At 37.5% G+C, this 26947-nt stretch overlaps 1 protein-coding gene and 1 long non-coding RNA gene across 2 annotated transcripts; one reads left to right on the forward strand and one right to left on the reverse strand.

Annotated features, from left to right (window-relative positions):
• Positions 3861 to 8090, forward strand: LOC109841548 (protein ALP1-like). The gene is made up of 3 exons (XM_020410510.1): positions 3861 to 4605; positions 6905 to 7433; positions 7515 to 8090. The coding sequence occupies exons 2-3, from the start codon at positions 7134 to 7136 to the stop codon at positions 8088 to 8090; spliced, it is 876 nt and encodes a 291-aa protein (XP_020266099.1). The 5' UTR covers positions 3861 to 4605; positions 6905 to 7133.
• On the reverse strand, positions 21663 to 26575 carry LOC109843712. The gene is made up of 2 exons (XR_002247769.1): positions 26325 to 26575; positions 21663 to 21993 (listed from the first exon to the last, which is right to left on the reverse strand). It is a non-coding gene; the product is annotated as an uncharacterized LOC109843712 (long non-coding RNA).

Genomic DNA, 26947 nt, shown 5'->3' on the forward strand with positions numbered 1-26947 from the left:
CGGGACGAAAAACAGGGAGGGCCAGCGGTGGGCGGCGGCGGCAGGTGGCCGGTGGTTAGCCAACAGGGCGGACTGCGGCGGGCCGACAGGTGGGGGCGATGAGGGTGCCGGGCGGGCCAGCCGACCGGGGCGGGCTTGTTGTTCGGGCCGGACGGGTGGGTCGGAGCCCTTGTGTTTTTTGGGCTGTGTGGTTGGTTTATTGTCTTTCATTATATTTGCGTAGTGTTATTGTGTAGGCTTTTGCCAAAGGTCTCTCAAAATAAGATGTGTAAGATTGATGATAAAAATGTATACCCATGGATGACCATCACCATACCCATGGCCATGCCCATTCCTCATTATGGCCATGTTTCTGGGTAATCAGATCCCAGATAAGTTCCACTAATTTCTCCCTAAAGATCATACCTTTTTCTCAAATTAAAAAAATTCAAAAAATTAACAATTGAATTTTTACCTGATGAAATTGACACAGGAGCAAGATGAAGACTTGAAAGCAAGCCCTAAATTCGGACAACCCTAGACCTGGAATCCATCCGTTTAACGGCCAAAGAGGCGCTCAACAAGCTAATAAATCCAAGAAACAGAGCGCATATACAAATAAATTTCAAAATCATCGAACTTACTTTCTAATCTCGCTACAGTTGCTGTTTGAAAATTGAAACACTTGTCCCTTGAAACTGTAGGAAATCGAGAAGTAGAGCAAAATTAGAACAAAATAAAAGGAATGAAGAACAAAAAGGTGAGAGGGTGAATTGAGCAGAAATAACGATTCAAATCATACGTAGAATTCGTTTGAAATTTAAAAAGCATAGGTAAAATTTAGAAATACCTTCTTCAATGAAATTCCTTCCTGATCCTAACTAATGACAAAATTCTGAGAAATGAGGAAATGATGGCGGAGGCGTGGCGTTGATGATTAGGGCAATAATACTCATCTTTGGAAATTGAAGGGTTAAGAACGTGGGACGACGTAACCGATGAACTGAGGAGATGGGCTGAGAAGAAGGGTAACCGATGAACTGGTGGGCGAAGAGAAAGGCGTAACCGACGGAAATCTTAGGTCTTTGGATTTTCGACGAGGATGATGAAATCTGTTTAACGATTATAAGGATAAGCTTGGTATATTTAAATTGGTTGAAGGTTAGTTTGGGGAGGGAAAAGTTTTTCATGAACTCCCTCTTTTAAAGGGTAGATGATAGATGATATTTAGAAAGCGGGCGAATTTGTCCAATTTTGGAGAATAGAGGATTTTAGGGTTAGTTCTTAACCCGCCTAACCCACTGCCACATAATTAATGGAGTTCAACCCAGCGCTTCAACACAGATTAATTGATCACTCAACACACACATGATGGGGTTTTGCTGGAAAATTGGCAAGCCAATGAAAATTTGGGTAATGATGCCCTGTGACATCACATGACACTATGTAGCTCCGCCACTGTGCAATGGTATATCTAGCAATCATGATGACCAATGGAGAAATAGGAAAGGAGATTCATTATAGGAGAGGTCTAAAGCTAGGCTACCCATTATCACCTCTGATTTTTATTGTAGTTGTAGATGCTCTAAATGGCAAGGTGTCTAAGGGGGTGTTTGGTTTAACAATTTTATAGAAAAGTTTTCTCAAAAGGACTGATAATGGTATTTCTGTAATTAAAAATTTTCTGTAGATTTTTGTAAACTGTGTTTAGTTCAAAAAAATTTACAGAAATATTTTCTGTAAAGTACAGAAAAATACCAAAATTTACAGAAATCAATTTCCTCTCAAAATGGACGGAAATCATCTAGAAATCTAACACTCCATCCTTCATTTTTCTATAAAGTTGACACTTTTCTATAAATTTAGGGGGTGTTTGGTTCAATTTCTACAAATTATAGAAAATCTTGTTATTTTCTATAAAGTTACGAGCCATTTTCTTGTTTTGAACTAAACAAACAAAGTACAAAAAATAAGAAAATTGATACTTTTTGACTTCTCAAAACTATTCCTATAATATTTTTAAGAAATGCAAGAAAATCATATTTTGGGTGGAAAACATTTCTTATAATTTGTAGAAATTGAACCAAACACCCCCTAAATGCCAACAATTTATAGAAGGCGTGGGACCAAAAATCTAAAGTGAACTTAGCTGTTAACCTTCAATATGCAGATGACACCATACTCTTCTGCAAAGCTCGCCTTCCACAAGCAATGATCCTCAAGTGGGTTTTATTTTGTTTTGAAAAGTGGCAGCTCTTAAAATTAACTTCAATAAAAGCTCTCTCGTTTTCTTGGGAAATCTTTCACTGAGAGTGTTTTCTTATGTTGATGGTGTTTAATTGCTCGATTCAAGGACTTCAGATCGGAAACCTCTTATTAATAAAGTTAGAAAGAGATTAGAATGATGGAAAGAAAAATATTTATCCCTAGAAGGTAGAAATAGAATTGATCTTATTAATTCTATTATATCAGCTTTTCATACTTATCTCCTTTCATTCTTCTGTCTTCCAACATGGGTAGAAAAAGAAATTGATGGGATAAGAAGAAGATTTTGTAGCATGGATCCAATAAATAAAGGGAGGATATAACTTAAGAGCTTGTTTGGTATGAGGTTAAAGCAATTAGGGCTAAAGTGTAACATGATATTACCCTAGAACAGTTGGTGGGGAAAAAGTTTCTATGGTATAACATATCATAAGAGTTAAAATTTATCACAAAAGGATCTCTATTACTCTCAACTGTAAATGCATAAATTATAAAAAGGCCCCTCAAAATAATAAACTTATAAACAACCTCCCGAAACATTTGACAATTATAAGAAGCCTTATGCACAATTCAAAATTTATAGAAAACACCTTCATAAAATTCAAAAAGTTCTAAAAAACACCCTATATATAAATTTCAAACCTATGAAAAAGTACATTGACAATATAGAATTACAAACATCCCCCTAAAAGTTTTGGAATTTAAAGATAACACCCTTAAAGTTTCAAAAATTCTCAAAACACCCTCAAAAATTCAAAATTTACAAAAAAAGCCCTTGAAAAGATCAAAACTTATAAACAACTATTTTTTGTAAATTTCAATTTTAGGGTGTTGTCTGTAATTTTCTAAACTTTTAGGATGTTTTTTGCAAATTTTAAATTTATAAAATTCTTAATTTACTACTTGTATGTTTGAAATTTAAAGAGTTTTTTTTTATAATTTTTTATTTTGTTATGGTGTTTATTGTAATATTTAAACTTCTAGGGTGTTTTCTAGAAAGTCCAAATTTTGAGGGGGTTGTTTGCAATCTATATTGTCAGTATACTGTTTACAGGTTAGAATTTCTTAAGTTGTCTTTTGTAACTATTAAAGCTTCTAGGGTGCTTTCTATAAATTCTAAAAAATTTAGAGGTCTACTTGTAATTCTTATATTTTCAGTTATTGTTTGTACGATTGAAATTTTCACGGTGTTCTTTATAAAATTTGAAATTTAAGGCTTTTTGCAATTTACAAAACATTCAAAGTGTTTTCGACAAATTTCAATTTTTTAGGAGGCTGTTTTGAATTCCTAGAATTTTAATATATTGTTTGTATTTTTTTTAAAAAAAATTAGTGTTTTCTTGTGAATTTCAAATTGTTTAGGGCATTCTCCCAATTTAAAAACTTTTAGGGTATTTTCTATAAATTTTAAGTTTGGTCATGGCCTATTTGTATGCTTCGAAATTTTTAAGTTTTTTTTAAAGTTTTGAATTTTTTCAGAACATTTTTAAGTTTGTTAAAAGTTTACCTTCATATGTGTTTGAACTTTATTTTTTGGTAGCGTCTAGAAGGATGGATAACAAACATAGATAAAGATAGGGATAATGTTTAACAGGTTAAACTTTGCCCCTCGTAACCAATGTACCTAACAAGATTTAGCGCGCTGCGGTCAGGCGTGTAAAGGAAAGAATTTGGGTTGCGGGTTTTTCTAACTTGAGGGATTTCACATTTCAGTAATGCTTTGCTTTTAAAACGGCGGTCGAAAATGTTCTGAGAAACTAATAAATCTTGGCTGGGGCTTTATTACTCATCATCATCTTCCTAGTGGCGGCAGGTGGAGGGCTGGGGAGGAAAACTCTAGAAATTTCTTCAGCCCTTTGGAAAGGCTAATGAAAACCGAGAGCGTTTGGCTACCATTGTGTTTCTCCCATTTTCGTTTTTTTTTTTCAAAAAAACACTAGTAACCATGTTTGGGAACTGGGGTGTTTTTTTGAGCTGCCCCTTCACAAAACACAGAAAATCCACACTTTTTCCAAAACACCTAAAAGGTGTTTTCAACTTTCCGTCTCATTTCCCCCAAATCAAACCCCGATCCCATTTGATCTCCCTCAACCCTAACTTCGTCGCCTCCGCTCCAAATCGGCGCCGCTCCGACCCTCCAACGCCGCCTCCGACCCTCCGACGCAACTTCCGACCTCGCTGAAGCCTCCGACGAAACCTCCGACCTCGCTGAAGCCTCCGACCTCGCTGAAGCCTTCGACGCGACCTCCACTCCAAATCGGCGCAGCTCCAACCATCCGACGCCGCCTCCGACCCTCTGACACTTCCTCCGACATCGCTGAAGCTTCCGACTCTCCGACGCCTCCAACACTTTCGATCAAGGTCGGTTTTTTTCCTCGTTTATTGCTGAAATAATAACTGTGTGATATTTGTTCCCCTTTTATTTTTAGTTTCTGTGGACCAAAGTATGTGAATTAAAGTAGTAAAACTATCAATTTGGATGTCATTAAAATGAAAAATGTGGGAGATTAGAATGGTGATCTGATTAGGAGAAATCCTGTCAAACTTGGATTTCTACAGTTTGTAAGAATAGCGACTTGCTTGAGCTGCTGGGGTTAGCGTACACTGGAGATTTTCCAGTTCATCATTTGTCATTTTCAGACAATTGTTTGAGCTGCTGGGATATTTTATTTGATTTTGTTAACAAAAATAACCCAGAGCGGATTATGGATAACACTTTGGTATTGTTTTCTTTGGTAGTGTTTCTGTGAGACAACAAGTCAATAAATGTTATTCGCTAAAACTTTTTCGTGCATGCTCAGTAGAAACGTTGCTTTCAAGAGGCATGTTTTCAGAAACAAATTGACGATATTTTTAAATGTAGTTTATGTTTTTGGTAGTTTTTATGACATATCTATCCATTAGCTTTTGATAATGTTTTTTCTTTCTGTATATAAACTTGAAACTAAACTTAGGTTTGTTCTGATCATTTTCACTTATAATTATTTCTAGGCACATTATTACGAAACACAACTGTTTGTGGTAAATAGATTTTGCTAAACATTACCAAACAGCTATTTTCAATAATTATATAAGTTACTATTATAACATGTTTATTATGTGCATTTAAAATGCCAACTTTTCCAGCCTCTGACTTAGGGCGGTCTGGAATTGTTCTTATAAGGATGTTTCTACTTATTTTGATAAGAAGTAGTTAATAATGATGTTTCTACTTATTCATGTTTCATCCTATGTTGATTCCACAATAAATACATGTTGATTCCACTTTTCATGTGGATAATTTTATTCTAGTTTCATCCTATGTTGTTGATTCCACTTTTTATTTCATTCAAATAAACTCTCTAACGACATATCAATATTCTTTTTGGTTTGATGTTGTTGTGACTGTAATAGATGTCAAGTGAAAATCGTGATGTCAACGAAGTGGTGGAGATTTCCCCTTCTCAAGGAGTGGGGTTTTGGTCTGAAAATGTGGAGCTTTATTTCATAGACTTGATGGTGGAAGAAGTGAAAAAGGGAAATAGGCATACAACTACATTTACTAGATCATCTTGGAAATTCATGGAGCATGAGTTGAAAAAGAAGACGGGGAGAGAATACACTCATGACCAAATGAAAAATAAGTTTAACCAATTGAGACAAAGATGGAGAAATTTAAAAAGTCTATTGACAGATACGGCAGTTGGGTATACTGTGAGCACCGGTCAAATATCTGCAACGGAAGATGTGTGGACTAAGTTGTATGCGGTAATACTCATTGATTAATGCAATTTTTATTAGATTCCATATGTGAGTTTGAATTCGTTATTATTTTTTGTTTTACGTAGACGCACAAGTACGCAAGATATTTTAGAAGGAAGGGTTGCAAAGGTTATGACAAGTTGTGCATCATTTTTGGTGATACAACTGCTACTGGTGATCATGCTCATCCTTCTACTAAAAGTCCTACCATCAAACGTGTACCATTGAACCAGCAAATCCAATTAGCAATGGTTGAAGCTTTAACCTCAATGGGAGAAAACTCTAGGAAGAAAATGGAGTTGAGGGAGAGGAAAATGAGTTCGACTACTGCAGATAGTCATGTTAGTGGAGGGAGAGGAAGAAACTCCGAGGAAGAACAAGGAATGGTTCAGTGCATCACTGAACTTAGTGCTCTTCCCGGTGTTGACTCAACTCAGTTTTCCAAGGCCGCACATATTTTGCATGATGATGCATCATGGAGAACCATGTTTTTAGCCATGCCTAGCGAGAGAAAGAAGGATTGGGTGTTAAATCTACCTTGATGTTGTTTATGTTTGTTTCGAAGAAATTTGTATTTGTTTATGTTTGTGTTTGTTTCTATTAGGCCAAGGACTTTGTGTGTGTTTCTATATGTTTGATTCTAGTAGGACGACGACTTTTGTGTGTGTTTAAAATTATGCTTGTGTTCTAGTAGGTCGAGGACTTTTGGGTGTATTTGTGTTAGTTTTTGAACCTATATATGTGTATTTCCACAACATTGTTGGTATTATACTTGTTTATGTTGTTGACTTGTGTTTCATGCCTTATGTAAATTTATTCATGCCTTATGTTGTTGACATGTGTATTTGTGTTAAATTTTATTATACTTGTTTATGTTGTTGACATGTGTATTTGTGTTAAATGTTATTATACTTTGTAGGTATGGATGGTAATACAGATACAGATGATTATCAACTATCATCACAATCTGATTCAGACTCTGATTCAGATGAGGAGCAATTTCAAGTGTTATTGACTATTCATGCATTTATGGAGATTAATGGATCTTTTATGGAGCAGCCTCGACCACAAAGGATTTCAAAATTAAGTGGGCATGATTGGGTGATTGAGGTTCTAGGTACCCGGGTACTTGTTTTGACCTCTTCCGAATGAAAAAAGAGGCATTTATTAACCTTTGTGAAGAGTTAAAGAGAATTGGAAAATTAAAACATTCTAGAAACTTGACGATTCAAGAACAAGTAGCAATCTTTTTATTTGTGCTTTCTCATAGTGAACGCCAACGTATGGCCGCAGATCGTTTTCAGCATTCACTAGAGACCATCTCTACATATTTTAAGAAGGTCATTTATGCAATTTGCTCTCTAACCAAATATGTGATCGTTCCTCCATCATACGATGCAACTCCACCAGAGATATCATATACCACAAAGTATTATCCTTATTTCAAGGTATGTATATATTCCTTCCTACATTAATTATGTGAATTTTTTTACTATCGTTCTAATAGTAATATCTATATTACATGACAGAATTGTGTAGGTGCTATAGATGGAACTCATGTTTCAGCTTGTGTGCCGCAAGATAGTCAAGTTCCATATCGTGGAAAGAAAATTGTGCCGACAATGAATATGATGTGTGCTTGCTCTTTTGATATGCGGTTCACATTTGTTATGAGTGGATGGGAAGGAAGTGCAAATGATTCAAGAATTTTCTTAGAGTGCATTAGCAATCCCGCAAACAAATTCCCTATGCCCCCTGCAAGAAAGTATTATTTGGTTGACTCTGGATATACCAATATGCCGGGTTTTCTTTCACCGTACCGTGGAGAACGATATCATTTGAATGATTATCGAGGGCAAAATCTTCCACCGCAAGGTACTAGAGAACTATTCAATTACTTGCATTCGTCATTAAGGAATGTTATAGAACGATGCTTTGGGGTATTGAAAAAAAGATTTCCAGTTTTAAGAGATATGCCGTCATATAGTTTGAGAAAACAAAAATATATAGCATTAGCATGTTGCGTTATTCACAACGTGATTAGAATGCATGATTCTGGAGATCCATTATTTGTCGAGTTTGAAAATGAAGATGTCGAGCTTTGATAGAAGATGTATATGACTGCACAAGAACAACAAACCATACCGGTAATGTCGGCACCCGGAGCACCTTAAGTGAGATGTCAAGGTTTCGAGATGCGTTTGGCCCCAAAGGATGCTGGAACGATGCGTGGTGGGTATTCGGTGTTTGTGTTTTGAAATTAGTGTTATATTATATTGTAATGTCACTAAAATACATTTTGAGGCTAATGTAATATATAATATCAATGTTATTAGAACATGTTGAACAATTATTCCTCGTTGTTTTATGATGGTGGTGAACGTATTAGGCTTTTATAAATTTGCCCATTGTACTACAATTAGATACGTATCATGAGCATATATAGATATGAGATATATGTTGCTCCTCGGTTTGTTACGTTCACGCAGCCGTCTATATCTTTTGAATGCCACTCGCTCACACGTCGCTTCATTACTTCTTGCAGATTTGAGTGTTGCATTACATACTGCGCGTTTGGCCAATAAAACTTCGCATATAAATCTAACATCAGCAAACATAAGATTGATCGGCCACCATCCGAAATGCTTAACATCTCACAAAATTTCTATGCTCCTTACCGCAAGCAAAAATGCTTGGCAGAAGCATGAATAGCGTTAGCACACGAGGATAATAACACATCAAAAATATAAGAAAATTTGAGTACATACAGGGCAAGCAAAGTCTGACCGACGGGTTGCGCAAAATTTACGACAATTATAATTCAACCTCTTACAGATCACAATATTTTATCATGCAAGCTTCTCAGGTTATACAACAAAGAAGACCCACCAACAAGCTTTCCCCTTCGTTACACGAAGAAAAAAATATCAAAATGATTACAATGTACAAGCTTTCAGTCTGGAACCAGAGGGCCAATTTAATTATCGCATCAATCGTTCCCCAAAGACTGCTATTTGCCATATGCCTCATCTTTAAGTTGGATGCGGCTCACTCCTGGAGTTACAAATTAAAATAAATACCAAGAATGAACATGAAAGTTAAAATGTAAAGAAAAAAATTACAACCATCGTTGCCGGGCGACGGCCGCGATGGCGACGCCGGAACGATGACCGGAGGCGGCGGGCCGGAGGCGACGGCCGGTGACGACGGATGGCCGACAAGTGGTTGGTGGTGGGGAGTGGCAACGGGCGAGAGTAAGGTTTAATTGGTTGGGTGTGTATCATATGATAAAACTTAAAATGGTGTTTTGAAAACACTTTTGAAAAATAAACACCATGACATGGTGTTTTTTTAAAAAACACAACCAAAAAAACACAATGGTTGCCAAGATTGGTTCATATGTATGATTTTCTTTATTGTTGGGAAGGGAAATACTTTTATTTTCCAGCAGGATAAATGGTATAATAATGTATCTCTCTCTCAGAAATTCCCTTTTAGTTTTTGACAATACTTTTAAAAAGAGGGATATGAAAAACTTGTTAACGAATTAATCTCAATCCAATCAGATTATTTTTAACCTCAACGGAAGTGGTGTAACAAAGGGGAGTTTGAGGTTAGAGGAACTTATACACTTATTTTAATAATGGAGGTATAAGATGTCCTTTAGCTAAGAACATATGGAGCACTCTTTTGTTGTTTTGTACAGGTTACATAAATATTATGTATTTTGACTCTTGTTTTTGCAAATTTTTTATGTCTCTCCTAATCATTCTTATGGTGAGTCTCAGTTTTGTTTCCTTGTATTTCATCTTTTTTGCTTTGACATACTTTTGACTTTCTTAGAATATTTCTCTTACTAGTATTTCTCTTGTGCACGCTATGCATGTACACACAATTCAATCTTTAGGTTAAAAAATGATGAGAAGTTGGAGGGATGGGTGGGTAAGTGGGACATTAAAGATAATTAGTGGTAAGAGATAGTTATGAAGAACAAGGGATGGATATAGTTGAAATGTTTTTCTTTAGATTAATGAAACAATGGGGGTTCTTTTTTACTGTCTATTCTTAAAACAAAAACAAAAAAGAATCATTTCTTATCCCTCAACCTCCCCCCATCTCACCCCCAACCACATCTGCGTATGTGGAGAGTGTCTGGAGAGCAAACGTTAACGCAAAAAAGAAACTTTTTTTTTAATTTTTCATGTAAAGTAAATTCGAATTACTATATCTATAATGAAGTACAATTATTACATGTTAAATTTTAACCTTCACAAAATTTCATACTATTTCATAAAAAAATATCTTAGACTGTTTTCTTAAAACAACCAAGTTGAACTATGTTTTTCAAAGACAAATACCGTCAGACCACTAACAAATTTTTTAGATTAGTCCTGTATGTCATTCAATTTTTACAAACCAATATTGAGATAACAAATTATGGAAACTGAGATATGAAATAGAATTTTGCTAACCATTGTCCTAAGGACAATGCATAAGAAGGAGAATAGAAAAATAGAAAGGTAACATTGTAATAATTCAAGAAATCATGCATTTTTTGATGCATAAGAAGGGCAAGCTCGGGGCCATGGTTATGAAGATTGATCTGGAAAAGGCTTATGATCGGATTAGTTGGGAGTTCTTGCGGTGGGTTCTTATGGATCTCGGCCTTCCTTCCACTCTTATCTCACTTATAATGTTTTGTATTTCTTCCACTGAAATGAATCTGCTCTGGAATGGGGAAATGACCTCGTACTTCAAGCCTTCAAGAGGATTGCGACAAGGTGACCCTCTTTCCTCATATTTATCCGTGCTCTGTTTGAATAAATTGTCAGTAATGATTGAAGCGGAAGTGATGAAGGGTGTGAGGAAACCGTTCCTTGCATCACGTGGGGGGGCCCCATTATCACATCTCATGTTTGCGGATGATCTAATTCTTATGGGTGAAGCTTCGGTAGAGTAGTGTCAAGCTACGATGAAGTGCCTCAATAATTTTTGTGATTCTTCGGGTGAGAAAATTAACCTGGCTAAGTCTCGCTTTATCACCTCTCCTAATGTTGCTAGGTCCATGGTGAATAATATATAGCCAAGCTCGGGTATTTCGCACTACATTGACTTGGGTATGTATTTGGGTGTCCCATTACACACTCAGAAGGTGAATACTAGAACCTATGACCATATCCTCCATAAGATAAAGATGAAGCTTGCATCCTGGAAAGCCAAGCACTTGTCACCCGCCGGTAGATCGAGCCACTTTAGTCCAATCGGTCACTAGCATGATTGCGACATATACTATGCAGACCTTGAAACTACCTTTGTCGGTGGCTAAGGAGATTGATGTTGGATTTAATATAATAAATCTATTTGTGGGCACATATGATTAATCAATGTGTATTGCTATCTTTCAGGATAACCCACTAAAGTGATCAATTAAGTTGGGTTAATGGGTATTTAAATATAATTATGGGGTTATATGTACAGATACCATGTTGTAATTGTGATTTATTGAGGGGCTAAATTACAAAAAGTACAACATCTATAAATAAGGGGTTATGGTCCCTAACCTAGGGTTAACATTCTCTAATTCTCTTCACCCCCATCTAGAAAGAGAAATTTCGGATTTAGAGAAACCCTAAGGTTAGAAGATCATCAAAAAACCCAAATCAAGATTTCTTCTATGGATTCAGGTATAAGCTTTCGCTCTTTTAGATTCTTGTTAATCTCTTCGAATTAATCATGGCTATATGGTTTTAGATCTCAAGTTTTGATTTAGATCTAACAAGTGGTATCAGAGCCACCTTGATTAATTCTTAGGGATTTAAGTTTTATTGGGTTTTTTGATCTTAAACCTCTGGTTAAAGATTCAGTTTTGTTTTTCGGATGAACAGTATTTTTTGTTCGGATGAACAGTAACGAAAATTTTTTCCAGGTGAACAGTAAAGTTTTTCCGGGTGAACAGTAACTGAAAAAACGCCGGTGAACAGTGACTTTTTGGAATTTTTGGATTTTTTCTTCGATTTTTCCTTCAATTTTTTGGGATCTGGAACAAGAAATCATCTTTTGCTTTTCCGATTCTGGATCTGGTTTTGAAAATAAAAATCGAGGAATTTTTTGGGTTTGGCGGCGGCGGTTTCAGTTTGAAACCCTAAGGGTTCATGGCGAAAATTAAGGAGGTGGTTACCTCAAACGAACTTCGCGTTCGTTCAATTTTAACCGAGCTTCGCGCTCAACGAACCTCGCGTTCGTTCTAAGGTGAACCTCGCGTTCAACTCAGGTGAGCGTCAAGCTCAATTTTAACGAACCTCGCGTTCGTTCTAAGGTGAACCTCGCGTTCAACTCAGGTGAGCGTCAAGCTCAATTTTAACGAACCTCGCGTTCGTTCTAAGGTGAACCTCGCGTTCAACTCAGGTGAGCGTCAAGCTCAATTTTTTAACGAACCTCGCGTTCGTTCTTCAGACGAACCTCGCGTTCGTACTTCAGACGAACCTCGCGTTCGTACTTCAGACGAACCTCGCGTTCGTACTTCAGACGAACCTCGCGTTCGTACTTCAGACGAACCTCGCGTTCGTACTTCAGACGAACCTCGCGTTCGTACTTCAGTCGAGCCTCGCGTTCGTACTTCAGACGAACCTCGCGTTCGTACTTCAGACGAACCTCGCGTTCGTGCTTCAGTCGAGCCTCGCGTTCGAACTTCAGACGAACCTCGCGTTCGTACTTCAGACGAACCTCGCGTTCGTACTTCAGTTGAACCTCGCGTTCATTTTTTTTAACGAACCTCGCGTTCGTACTTCAGTCGAACCTCGCGTTCTTTTATCAAACGAACCTCACGTTCGTTCATTTTCAGACGAACCTCGCGTTCGTGCTTAAGTGAGTCTCGTACTCAATACAGTCGAACCTCGCGTTCGAAGTCAAGCGAACTTCGTGTTCACTATGGTTAAGCCTCAGCTTTTCATGGGTCCACTTTGGTATACTTAATTTATTCAATTAAGTTATGGGCCCTAATTAAGCTGTGAGACCCCAATTAAGTTTTTGGAAATTCAGTTGATTTAAATTTTTTAATTTAAATCTAATTCGGTTTTTTAATCAATTATTTAATTCAAATATTATGACACTAAGGTATTAAGGTTGTCTCTCACTCCAATTGATTAATTGAAACAAGAAGTTGCCAAAGTAACCTCTCTTGTGTAGATTGTTCATGAGGAATGTGAGATGTTTGTGTGTATGCTTTCGTGTAAATATTTAATCGGCCCAAAGGAAGGTTAATATTTATTTAGACTGTATACACATCTGCGATGATAAGCGTGTGACAATTATAAGGTTTACATGTGAATAATGAATCGATCCAAAGATAGTTTCATTATTTGACATGAGTTATTGTCAATGTTTGATCATTGCAACAAGGTATCACTTACAAGTTAATATTACTGTCCAAAGACTTGATATTAATGTTGTGCCGGTATCTTGGATGGGGATTGTCATTATTTGAATTTTATTGATTATGGTTATTGATGTGAGCATCTTTTGTTTTATTTCAGCTAATGCATCTGCTGCAACAATTTCTGCTAACATCAACTCAATTCCCATGCTAAATGGGACAAACTTCAAGGTTTGGAAAGAGAACATATTAATTGTTCTTGGCTGCATGGATCTTGACTATGCATTAAGAACTGAACAACCCCAACCTCTCAATGCGGATAGCACTCCTGATGCAAAGAAGGAGCATGAGAAGTGGGAGCGTTCAAATCGCATGAGTCTTATGATCATTAAGCGCGGCGTTCCGGAAGCCTTCAGGGGCATAGAATCCGAAGGGATTACTAAGGCTAAAGATTTCCTTGCCGAAATTGAGAAGCGTTTTGCGAAAAACGATAAGGTAGAAACAAGCACGCTTTTAGCTCGCTTGATTTCAATGAAGTATAAGGGCAAAGGAAATATCAGGGAGTACATTATGGAAATGTCTCATATTGCTTCAAAGCTTAAGGCACTTAAACTCGATCTTTGTGACGAGTTATTAGTGCATCTGGTTTTGTTGTCTCTTCCTGCACAGTTTAACCAATTTAAGGTCAGTTATAACTGTCAAAAGGAGAAATGGACTCTAAATGAGCTCATTTCATACTGTGTGCAAGAAGAAGACAGGTTGAAGCAAGATAAGACAGAAAGTGCTCATTTGGCCTATGCCTCTAAGGATAAGGGCAAGAAAAGGAAGAATGATAAGGAAGCTGCTAAGGGTCCAGTTGAGAAGAAACAACATAAGGATAATCAGGGTTGTTTCTTCTGTAAGAAGCCTGGACATGTAAAGAAGGACTGTACAAAATATCACGCCTGGCGTGATAATAAGGGTACGTTCCTTGCTTTGGTCTGTTCTGAGGTTAATTTAGCTTCAGTACCTAGAAACACTTGGTGGTTAGACTCTGGTGCTACTACTCACATAAGTGTTTCTATGCAGTGTTGCCTGAGCTACCGAAAGCCAAGTGATGTTGAAAGACACATCTTTGTGGGCGACGATCAATCGGTAGATGTGGAAGCAATTGGGCACTTTAGGTTGTTGTTAGGAACTGGTTCTTATTTGGATTTGAAAGATACTTTTGTAGTACCGTCTTTTAGACGGAATTTGATTTCAGTTTCTGTATTGGACAAATCAGGTTATTCTTGTTCATTTGGAAACAGTCAATTCAGTTTATCTTTTAATTCAAATATTGTGGGAACTGGTTACTTAAGTACTTATGACAACCTATATTTGCTCGATACAATTGCTTCTTATAATGAATCCTTGCATGTGGAATCACGTGGTACTAAGCGTAAATTAAATAAGGAAAATTCGGCAACATTATGGCATAAGCGCTTGGGTCATATCTCAAAAGGTAGAGTTGAGCGTCTTGTGTCTGATGGCATTTTGGATTCCCTTGATTTTTTGGACTTCGACGTATGTGTTGAATGTATCAAGGGAAAACAGACCAAAGTGAAGAGATTAGGTGCCAACAGATCTTCGGATGTCTTAGAATTGATACATACGGATATTTGTGGGCCATTCCCTACGGAATCCTGGAATGGTCAACAATATTTTATATCATTCATAGACGATTACTCACGTTATGGGCACATATATCTTATTCATGAAAAATCTGAGTCTCTGGACATGTTTAAGGCCTATAAAGCTGAAGTTGCGAATCAACTCAACAGAAGAATTCAAACTGTTAGATCTGATCGTGGTGGTGAGTACTACGGTAGATATAATGGTTCAGGCGAACAACGTCCAGGACCATTTGCTAGATACCTAGAGGAATACGGTATCGTCCCACAGTACACCATGCCGGGTTCACCTAGCATGAATGGTGTAGCTGAAAGACGAAACATGACTCTTAAGGATATGGTAAGAAGTATGATTGCTCATTCTTCTTTACCAGAGTCACTCTGGGGAGAAGCACTTAAGACAGCAGCTTACATTCTGAATAGAGTACCAAGTAAAGCAGTTGCTAAAACACCTTATGAGCTTTGGACTGGTCGAAAGCCCAGTTTAAAGCATTTACATATTTGGGGATGTCCAGCTGAGGCAAGGCCTTATAGGCCAAATGAAAAGAAATTGGACTCCAAAACAGTTAGCAGCTACTTTATTGGATACTCTGAACGCTCTAGGGGCTTTAAGTTTTATGATCCCACTATAAGGAATATTTTTGAGACGGGAACAGCAACATTCTTTGAGGATGTTGAGTTTGGGGGGAGAAATAAGGTTAGAGACATTAGTTTTGAGGAGGAATTGGCTTCAGATCCAATCCATACAGTTACTTTTGACAATATTCAGGTTCCTATACCTGTTGTTGCTCAAGAAGTAAATCCGGAACCTCAAGATGATAATGTTGAACAACTCCCTGTTCCAGAAGAACAAACTCAACAACCTCAAGAACCAGTGCCATTAAGGAGATCCACGAGAGAAAGGAGAAATGCTATTCCGGATGATTATATTGTATTTCTCCAAGAACATGAGGAAAGTAGTGGAATGTTAGAAGATGATCCAATCAACTTCTCTCAGGCCATGAAAAGTTCTAACTCTCAACAGTGGATTGATGCCATGAATGAAGAGTACAAGTCTATGCAAGACAATAAGGTTTGGGAACTTGTCCCATTACCAGAAGGTGCAAAACCAATTGGTTGTAAATGGATTTTTAAAACCAAGCGGGATGCAAACGGTAATGTGGAGAGGTATAAGGCACGTCTTGTGGCTAAAGGCTATACTCAAAAGGAAGGCATTGATTATACAGAGACTTTCTCTCCGGTTTCATCGAAAGACTCTTTCAGAATAATCATGGCACTTGTTGCTCATTATGATCTTGAGTTACATCAGATGGATGTTAAGACTGCATTTCTCAATGGAGACATTGATGAGATGATTTATATGGTGCAACCAGAAAACTTTGTGTCAGGAGACCCAAAGAATATGGTTTGCAAATTAAGGAAATCCATCTATGGACTCAAGCAAGCTCCTCGTCAATGGTATCATAAGTTTCAACAAATAGTTATCTCGTTCGGTTTTGAGATGAACATTGTTGATGACTGTGTATATCACAAGTTCAGTGGGAGTAAGTATATTTTTCTGGTTCTGTATGTGGATGACATCTTGCTTGCCACTAATGATATAGGCATGTTGCACGAAACCAAGAGATTTCTATCAAAGAATTTTGAGATGAAAGATCTTGGGGACTCTTCTTTTATATTAGGGATCCAGATACATCGAGATCGCTCTCAGGGTATTCTTGGATTATCACAAAAGAGCTATATCGATAAGGTACTTAAAAGGTTTAGCATGCAAGATTGCAGACCAGGTGACACCCATGTTGCTAAAGGAGACAAGCTTAGTCTCAATCAGTGCCCTAAAGGTAACCTTGAAATTCAGGAAATGCAGAAGATTCCTTATGCTTCGGCTGTAGGAAGTCTAATGTATGCTCAAGTATGTACGCGTCCGGATATTGCGTACATTGTTGGGATGTTAGGCAGATACTTAAGCAACCCTGGTATGGATCATTGGATAGCAGTCAAAAGGGTTATGAGGTATCTTCAGAAAACAAAAGATTACATGCTCACATACAGAAAATCAGAGAAATTAGAGGTCATTGGGTATTCGGACTCTGATTTTGCTGGATGCCAAGATAGCAGGAAGTCTACATCAGGCTACATTTATATGTTAGCAGGAGGAGCTATATCATGGAAAAGTGTCAAACAAACACTAGTAGCTTCCTCCACTATGGCAGCAGAATTTGTAGCTTGCTATGAGGCATCCAATCAGGGAATATGGCTGCGAAATTTTGTCACGGGACTGCGCATTTTGGAAAATGTTGAAAGACCACTAAGGTTATATTGTGACAATAAATCTGCAGTAATGTATTCCAATAACAACAGGAGCTCAACTAAGTCAAAACATATTGACATTAAGTTCCTGGTTGTGAAAGAAATGGTACAGAGTGGACAGATATTCATAGAGCACATTAGGACAAACTCCATGATAGCTGATCCTCTTACTAAGGGATTGCCACCTAAGGTCTTTCATGAGCATACTGCTCATATGGGTGTGATATTATTTGAGGATATTATGTTTTAGTGGGAGTTTGTATTTGTGGTGCTTTATGTTTGGTTGTATTGTCTGATCAGAATAAAGTATTCAGTTAAGACACTCTGTTACATTATGTTTGGTTTTGACCTCACTAAGGAGGGCCAGTTGAAAATAGACATGTACTGATCACATTGCATGTAATTTTCATGCTGCACATCCATGATTGATCTATGTCGTTTGATTGTATTGGTATATGTGACCATTGATGGGTCGAGTCACGATAAATGTGACGAAGGCCGCTTTGATCCTATATTGATATAGTCAATGGACGAGATTGTTCGGAAATACCTTTTCAGTGATAGTAATTTTTGAGCTCATAAGGTTATACACAATTTAAGGAATCATATGGTGCCCAAGTGGGAGATTGTTTGATTTAATCTAATAAATCTATTTGTGGGCACATATGATTAATCAATGTGTATTGCTATCTTTCAGGATAACCCACTAAAGTGATCAATTAAGTTGGGTTAATGGGTATTTAAATATAATCATGGGGTTATATGTGCAGATACCAGGTTGTAATTGTGATTTATTGAGGGGCTAAATTACAAAAGTACAACATCTATAAATAAGGGGTTATGGTCCTTAACCTAGGGTTAACATTCTCTAATTCTTTTCACCCCCATCTAGAAAGAGAAATTTCGGATTTAGAGGAACCCTATGGTTAGAAGAACATCAAAAAACCCAAATCAAGATTTCTTCTATGGATTTAGGTATAAGCTTCCGCTTTTTTAGATTCTTGTTAATCTCTTCGAATTAATCATGGCTATATGGTTTTAGATCTCAAGTTTTGATTTAGATCTAACAATTGATTCTTTGAACATAGATTTTTTATGGGGTTCTACAAATGAGAGGAAGAAAGTGGCGTTGGTGAAATGAGACAGTGTTTGTAAACCAAAGAAAGATGGTGGGCTGAGTATTCGTCAAACACATTCCATGAATATGGCTCTTCTCTCCAAGCTTGGATGGCAGTTGGAATAGGGTGATGAGAGTCTCTGGGCACACGTTCTTCGATCGAAGTATTTGAAAAGGAGCTCATTCCTCTCAACTGTCGTTAAGCCTGCTTCTTCCCATACATGGCGCAGCATTGCTGCAAGCAAACCTCTAGTTCGTATGGGTTGCTCTCGGGTCATTGGAAATGGTAAGGCCACACGGTTCTGGTCAGACTCCTGGTTAGGGAATAAACCATTGGTGGAAGTCTTGGGCGAGGAGAATTCACGCGATCGAGAGGAGCTAACAGTCCACGACTTCCTTCAGCATAAGCATGATTTTGACAGCCTCATTCAAGCTCTACCCAATAGTCTTCAAAATGAACTAAGACAGCTCATGCTTAACATGAGTCATGAAGATAAAATTGTGGGTTGGGGGAGGGGTACTCTGACCGGTGTTTTTACCGTGGGTTCTGCCTACAGATTATTGCTTGAGAAATCTCGTTTGGAGGGGCAATGGAACCTGGTTTGGAAGCCAAACTTACCACCTCGGATCAAACACTTCATGTGGCTTGTGATGCACAACAAGGTGCTTACAAGGGAGACATGCTTTCAAAGGAATATTACTTCTTCAGCAACTTGTCTGCATTGTGGTTTTGCTACAGAAAACATCATGCTTCTGTTACGGGACTGTAATTCCTCTCTTTCCATCTGGTCCTACTGGTTGAATGGAAGGAGATTGGAGCAGTTTACCGCTCTTGACTTGAAGGATTGGTTGTGGTTAAACCTCTCCAACTCAAACTTTCTTGTCGGCAACAACACCCCTTGGAATGAGTTATTTTGTTTTGTGTGTTGGTATATATGGAAGTGGCGAAATGGTTCTATTTTTGCACCTGATTTAGTTTGGCCGTCTAATGCTTTTGGTATTATCATGTCTAGTGTTTTGGAGTATAGGTGTCTACGTGGGGTGCCAAGTGTGGCTCTACCAAAGGAACTCATGATGGTAGCATGGAGGGCGCCACCTAGAGGGTTTGTCAAGATTAATGTAGACGCGGCAACACGAGGGACTCCAGGAGAGCTAGCCTTGTGTGGTCTTGCCCGTAATGAGGAAGGATATTGGTGCTTTGGCTTCATACAACGGTTGGGATATGGCCATATTACCAAAGCCGAATTGTTTGCTATTTATCATGGCTTGGAGTTGGCATGGGCGAGAGGCTTGCGGAATGTTATCATTGAATCAGACTCCTTATTAGCTGTTAACAATGTGAATGAGGCTACCAATCCTATTGATCTTCTACATCAAGTGGTTCGGGCATGCAAAGAACTACTGCAACGTAGCTGGAATTATTTTGTAGTGCACACTTACCGTGAAGCCAATATGTGTGTAGACTATTTAGCAGCATGTGCTTATAATGGGGGTTTCGAAGTTGCCCAGTTGGATCACCCACCAGGCGAACTTCGGAAACTGTTACAGGAAGACCTCATTGGTGTTGCTAGACCTAGGGTTATTTTTGTATGATCTTAGCGGTCCATGACCGCTCAAACGTACCAAAAAAAAATAGAAAGGTAAGGATGTGCGGGACCCTGTGTTGCACACTAGTGCTCTTGCTCTTCTCCTTCACTCTCTCGCTCTCTCCCCTTCACTTTTCCTTTCAGCAATGGTTTGCAAAACTCTATGAAACAATTGATGGTTTATCTGCCTTTTTTGTAATACGAGGAGATATTCATAATAGGCTATAAAAGAACGCACAAGTTAGAAGAATGTAGCTCCTTGTATTTGATACCCTTACCTTGGTCCTTGGCTAGAGAAGGACATCATATTGAGTTTAGAAACTCTCTCTCACCAAAGTTCAAAAGACAACAATTAAATTCAAACGGGCAAAAGAATGTTAACCTTCAACCACAGAAACCAAAGATATGCGGCATCTTATCATTTCTCACAAGCGTATTAGGCAGAGAATGTCAACAATAATCCTAGCTAGAAATCTCAACGCTTTATTCCTTTGAAGCTCAGCTCTTAATTTCTCCAAGAGCCACTCCTTATTATAGTTTGTTCGAAAAGAAATGCCTAAATAAACGTGTATTAATCTCTTATAAGCAATCAAATCAAAATTTAAGTGCCTTGCCAAAAAGTAGTTCATAATCTAATATTTTAGCAAACCCATAAACAGATTACAGGTCAGAAAGATACTGCATTATAGGAAAAGTGGACGTGATCTCTTAGATATGGGTGTACAGAGAAAAAGTATAACCCATCCTTATCTCTTATTGGAGATTAGATTCAATAATCTCTCTGCCCCCCAACAAAATGAAATCTATATAAATCCTAGGATTGGTCTCAATGTAACAAAGCAAAGTAAGAAATATTAGCTCAAGTTTAGTATATATTAATGGAGATTGTGTGCATTGAGTCACCTAGCTTTCACTCTCCCTCAAGGGCTTCTGTCTTCAATCTGCATGTTTTCTTCAGTGTAGAACAGGAGCCCTTCCGAGGAGAGCGAAGGGGAGATGCCATCTCGCTAATATTTTCCGCGATCGTGATTTTTATAACTTTGGGAAATTGCAGGACAAACTTTGACATGAAGTTCCTTTTTTAAGAGTAAGATGGAGTTTGGACTCTCTATTTTCATTAGTTAAATGATACTATACCTGATTGATTGCATTATATACTCTTCTTCTTTCTTTTCCAACTACATATGCGTTTACTATAGTATCTCACCTTTAGACCATCCTATCATCCGAGGTTGATATTTTGAGGTCAAATCCCCTTACGTCCATGAACTGAGATGAAAGTTGCTAATAAACCAACTGATGGGTAAACAGGTTATATAGATAAAAGGGTAATTTACCATTTAATACTCATCCAGAAAGCGTGCAACATCATGCACCAGACCACCTCATTCCTTCAAAAAGCATGCAGCACTTATACACCAATTCTCAAAGAGAGAGTTCCATAGTACTATCAACTTCACGCCCACAACAATTCCCTATAGCTCAACACATGCAGAAACACTTTGGGCTGATAGTCAAAATATTTAGAAACCTTTTGCTAAAGATGCAATGAAAACATATGCGCCGAGCAAATTAGCCGAATCACGGATGGATCCTGTGATGTTGCATCATTCAGAAATTATGATATGAGTTGAGCAACATATAGAAGGAAAATATCATTAAGCTCAATTAAGACCATCTTCACAACTGAACAGACAGCCACAGTTATGCCACAACCCTGGCGTAGAAACATGGGTAAAGGTGGTTCTTGATACATAACTAGGAAAAAGAACTCGTAGGAAAAAGAAAACAAAAGTCCTTGTTTTTTTTTTATTAAAGTGAGCCTCTGGTGCCTATTTATCTTCCCGACAGAGTACTGAAGGGAGAAGGATTGCTTTTTACCAGCGATATTTCTTCTGTGCACAGCGAGTCTAGAATTCACTGCTCCGGTTCTGGCTTCTCGAACAGCTGCTTCTTCAACCAATCAAATGGCTGCAAATAATATTGAGAATTTAAAATTAGAAATAGATGTGGAAACATCTAAGGTATGGCATTGGGTAAGCAAAGAAAAACCGCACGAGGGGAGCGCAAGAAGAAAGTGTAAGAGTGATTAAACCATACTGATTTCTCAGTGAAGCCTCCATCAGCAAACTGGTAGACGATAAAATATTAAGAGTGATTAAACCATACTGATTTCTCAGTGAAGCCTCCATCAGCAAACTGGTAGACGATAAAATATTTAACTAATTGATCAAATATGATTTATTAAGATTGTCCAGACATAACATTACATATTTGCTTGTATTCCTTCTTCTCCTTTATCTTCACTGTTTCTAAAAAATACACATCTGACTTTGATGATCTGTCCACCTAGTACTATCAAAACATAGTAACTTAAATTCCATAAACTTCTAATATCCCTGACAAGACCCCATTAAGAGATAGAAAAGGGTGAAATTTCAAAAGTTACATCCAAAACAATCTTAATCTCTTTTGAGCAGAGCATTATCACTCCATGCTCATTGGTTTGACGAGTGTGGAGAACCCAAAACAAATCACAGTATCTACCAAGACTAGCATAGGAAACTAACAGGATAGAGAAAATATATGCCTACGAAAACGAGACTACTGAAGTATAATTTTTAAAACATTTGCAACTTTAGATGAGACTAATATAAAAGCAGATAAACAACAAAACCTTATATCAAAGGAATTTACGTGACCCTAAAACTATTTGGATAAAAGCTCTACCTGACAAGAAAAACAACAAAAGAATAACAAATTCATTTTCCAAATCTTGTCAGGCGACTACAAGAATCCTACTTTTCCATTCGATTAATGTTAGGTCATCTCTCTATTTTAAAAAAAAATCGACTTCTTTTTCCAAATCTTCTCCGGACATGTTGTTTCTTAGTTAAGAATATTCTGATTCCTACAGCATGCTTGGTTAGATGGCCACCTTTTAAATCTTCCTTCCAATTTCAAGGGCATGTTACAATTACATACAATTCTCCATTATAACAATATGCTTTGATTGAGTGAACAATATTAGCCTAAATCTTTCTGTTATATGAATTATTAGTCCTAACCATTGAAATGGTTACTTCACGGCACTTATCGGTCATTAATAAGAACTGAATCCTCATTTTCCCTTAAGCTTTGTCAAAGTAACATTGTATATTATATGTTTTCATCCTCCTAGTTCCAAACCTTTAACTTCTGATGCTTCTCTCCGCCTACTCTCGAAATTATTTCCTTTCCTTGTTTACTGTTTCTTACGCTTCTTCCCACCTATTCGCTGAGATTATCTACTCCCCTTGCTTATTGCACATACATGGAATCCTACTGCATCACATGTCTGTAATTACATGATCTAAAAAAATGCCCCGTGCGAGAATCTCCTAGGAGATCAACAATCCTAGTACTCGTATGCTCCAAGCCCTTCATTAAGCAAATTTCACCAAGTCCTCGCCTCAATAAAAGTGACCATAATTCTCGGGTTGATTGGGGGCATTAAAGCAAACACCTCTCTAGAATACACTTAAATAGTTGATTGGGGCTATAAAAAAAAACCACCACACACACACACACACACACACAGAGAGAGAGAGAGAGAGAATTTAGTGTCTAGCATCTGCAGCGTACAACACTCCACTAGACAATTAAAGATGCAATCTGCAATGGCAACTCCATACTATTGTTTGGGTTGGAGTGCAATTCCATATGACACTTTGTTCCATGCTACTTAGCTCCATGTGACGCATAAGTGGTGTTTGCTCGGCACCATTTGTACTGCTAGGAATTAGGATTTCCCAAGAAAAGTAAAATAATTCTTCTAAAGAATTATTATATATCAAACATTTTCTATCATGTACCTGATTACATGTATTCACTTCGGCATCTGAAGAAACTAGACCAACTACTAGACACCGGTTTCTTCTATATCAAGTTGCAAAATTTATATTCTCTATTCTCAATTTTCCTAGAGGTTTCATTCTTCGTTTTAGTTTTTTGCAAATAAAATCATGCTAATATTTCTTCTGCATACCTATTGGTCCCACATTCTTTTTGTAGTGATCAAACATTTCAAGTAGCAACTAGCAAACTGACTGTATTGTCATGTACAAGCTTCTTAACTTTTTCCTCTCTTATAATCCCCCAACCTAATCTGTGTGACGCTAAATTCATCATTGACGACCTAAAACATCCTTGCCCATTTATCATTGCACTAGGGACAAACTGTTGGAAATTGCAAAGCATAACCAGGACTCTGTGATAACTTTTGCCATTTAAAAAATTTAAGAAGGAAGGATTAAGGAAAAACCAAGTAATCAGAAAGAATATATCAATCCATGTGCATTTTTATGCTTGGTAAGAGAAAGAGTAGTCATCCCCTTCTTATTAATAGAATGGCTATTTGTAACATGAAAGAGGGAGGTTGACATTAAGACCTTCGTTTTGAGAGGCAAAATTGTCTCAACCGGTCTAAACGAGTTGCTTACCCTTCTGAAGTTGTTTTGAGATGGACTAACTATTTTATCCATATCCAGTTCTTTCTTTCATTGTGGTTAGTCCTTTGTCTAAAATGAACGCAAAAGGAAACTGGTGAAGGATCAGCACCAAATTTCACACCAATAAGGAGAAAAATCAAACTGCAAGTGTAAGTATTGCTGAACTATTCTAAACATGGAGTAACTTGAATCCGACAACAATTCCTTAAAACATACAGGGAGTGCTAAAAAGAGAACTGGAACCATTCTAAACCTGGAGTAACTTTAACCCGACAACAATTCCTTAAAACATACAGGAAGTGCTAAAAAAAGAACTGGATCAAAGAGTTCTTATAGTCGTATTAGAGTATTAATTTTGATTTGATATATACCCTAAACAACGAGCTAAGGAAAAGGCATACATAGTGTTGGAACAAACGATTGGTATTTACCAAAATTCTCTTAGTCTAACACTCGATTCTTTCATTAGTTTGCCTACCTCTTGCGCAACTCCAATTTACTTTCATCAGAATCAACATGAGCTTGGAAATTAAACTACATATTCCGCTGAAAAAAAAAATACCCAAAAAAACTTAGCATATTTGACTCTACTTTCAATTTTGGATATTAAATATTTACTTGTGATCCTTGCATTCTTATACTTTCCATTCATAGGATTGCTTTGCAATATGCATATCCCAATATGTGACAGAGAAAGGGGGAGAGAGATTATTTGGTCCCTAAAGTCAGGTTTTCTGGTTTGGCTTCTAAAATTGAACAGTTTGGTCCATTTGTTCTTAAAAAAATGCATTTTTAGTTTATGATGAGCATCATGGCTAAACTATCTTAACATGATTAAAACATCTAGGTCATTGCACTTGCATATTTAAGTAAGCTTTACATTTTCGATAAATGTCGCCATAGATACCTTTACTTATATCCCGTGACCAATAAAAACAAGCCTTTTTGTATTTTATGTCATCCGTGAAGCTTAATAATCCTGTAAAAAAAAACCCAGTACCATGCCTCAATAAAGTAGAAAACTAGTGATATGGAAATAGGAGTTCACTTAGTGTTGGTTTAAGTCGCTCTGGCACACTAAGACATTATGAAACATGAAAACTTTCAATGGTTGTCTACACAATAAACTGAGAATATATCCAGAAACTAGATGTGGGTTATGTCAGGGTTGTCCAATCTTAGCCCTGAATTTGGTTTCAGGGATCCAAAGTACCCATTTCATTAGAAAAGAAACAGGAAGTAGGAGAAAATGACAACTGAAGAAGCCATTTAGTGGCAGAACCCTCTATTTCACTATTTCAAATTTTCTACTCCATTCCAACAACCCGACTAGTTTAACTTTGATTGAGTTAAAAGCATAAGCTTGAAAATTACTTTGATCCTCTACACAGACAACCCTATAATTTTCTCCAAGGCTTCAGTTACTTCAGCCAGTGATTGACAATTTCCTGAAAATTACATCTTTGAAACCATGACACTTCAATTCATGGTTTCAAATGAAACTACCAATGTAATTTGAAACAGGAATCAAACTTCGATCCGAATCCGTGCAATCATCAACGAATATTCGAAACCATGAATTGGGTGTTTGCAACGAAATTCAATGACACTTCAAGTTACCGTAACAAATGCTTTAAATAAATTTAACTACGGAACTATTATTCCTCACATCAGTACGCTTCCATGCGTAGATTCCATTCAGATACCCCCCCCCCCCCCCCCCAAATAGAGCAAGATCAATACAAAATTGAATTGAACAAATTGAACTGAAACCTAACAAAAATCTATACCACCACCAGAGAGAGATATTACCTGGACGAGCCAAGAGCGGCGGTGGAAGCGGCGACGCCCCAACCGCGGCGCGGCGACGTCGGTTGACTGTAGGCGAGCCTTGGGCTGAGGGACTTGAAAAGGCCTCCGGCTGCAGTAGATCCCATCGCCATTTTTCTTCGTCCTTTTGGAAAACCCTAGATTTTTGTGGTTTTTTGGGAACTTTTTTCTTTTGGAGGGTTTTTAAGTTGTTTCTGGAATGGAGAGAGAGGAAAAGGGAAGGACTCTTGAGAAATAAAATAGGAATTTTTTTATACATATTAGTCCTCCCGCTTCTAGATATCTTGGGTCTTCCAAATTTCTAAATGTTCTGAATTAGTCCCTCAAAATCTTCATATTTGAAATTACTCTAAGAATTGTTTAAGTATTTAGGAATCACCACCCCTAATCTCTTCCACCAAATGTTAGCTCGAAGGACTAATTTCAGAACGTTTAAAAGATTTAGGAGACTAATTTAAGCATATGAAGATTTGGAGAGTAAGTTCAAAACATTTATAACATTTGAGTGATTGATTTGAAAATATCAGGACTAAATTTAAAATGTAAAATTCGAGAGCTAGTATCGAGAAACCCAATTAGAATTCAAGACGGGTGCACATGGGCAT

Source organism: Asparagus officinalis, chromosome 5 (assembly GCF_001876935.1).
Source record: "Asparagus officinalis chromosome 5, Aspof.V1, whole genome shotgun sequence".
NCBI lineage: Eukaryota > Viridiplantae > Streptophyta > Magnoliopsida > Asparagales > Asparagaceae > Asparagus > Asparagus officinalis.

What these genes read in the sequence shown, in the direction of transcription:
- LOC109841548 (XM_020410510.1), top strand. Translation starts at nt 7,134, where the DNA reads ATGAAAAAAGAGGCATTTATTAACCTTTGTGAAGAGTTAAAGAGAATT. An exon ending in AGTATTATCCTTATTTCAAG is followed by an intron (nt 7,434 to 7,514) that starts GTATGTATATAT and finishes ATTACATGACAG; the next exon opens with AATTGTGTAGGTGCTATAGA.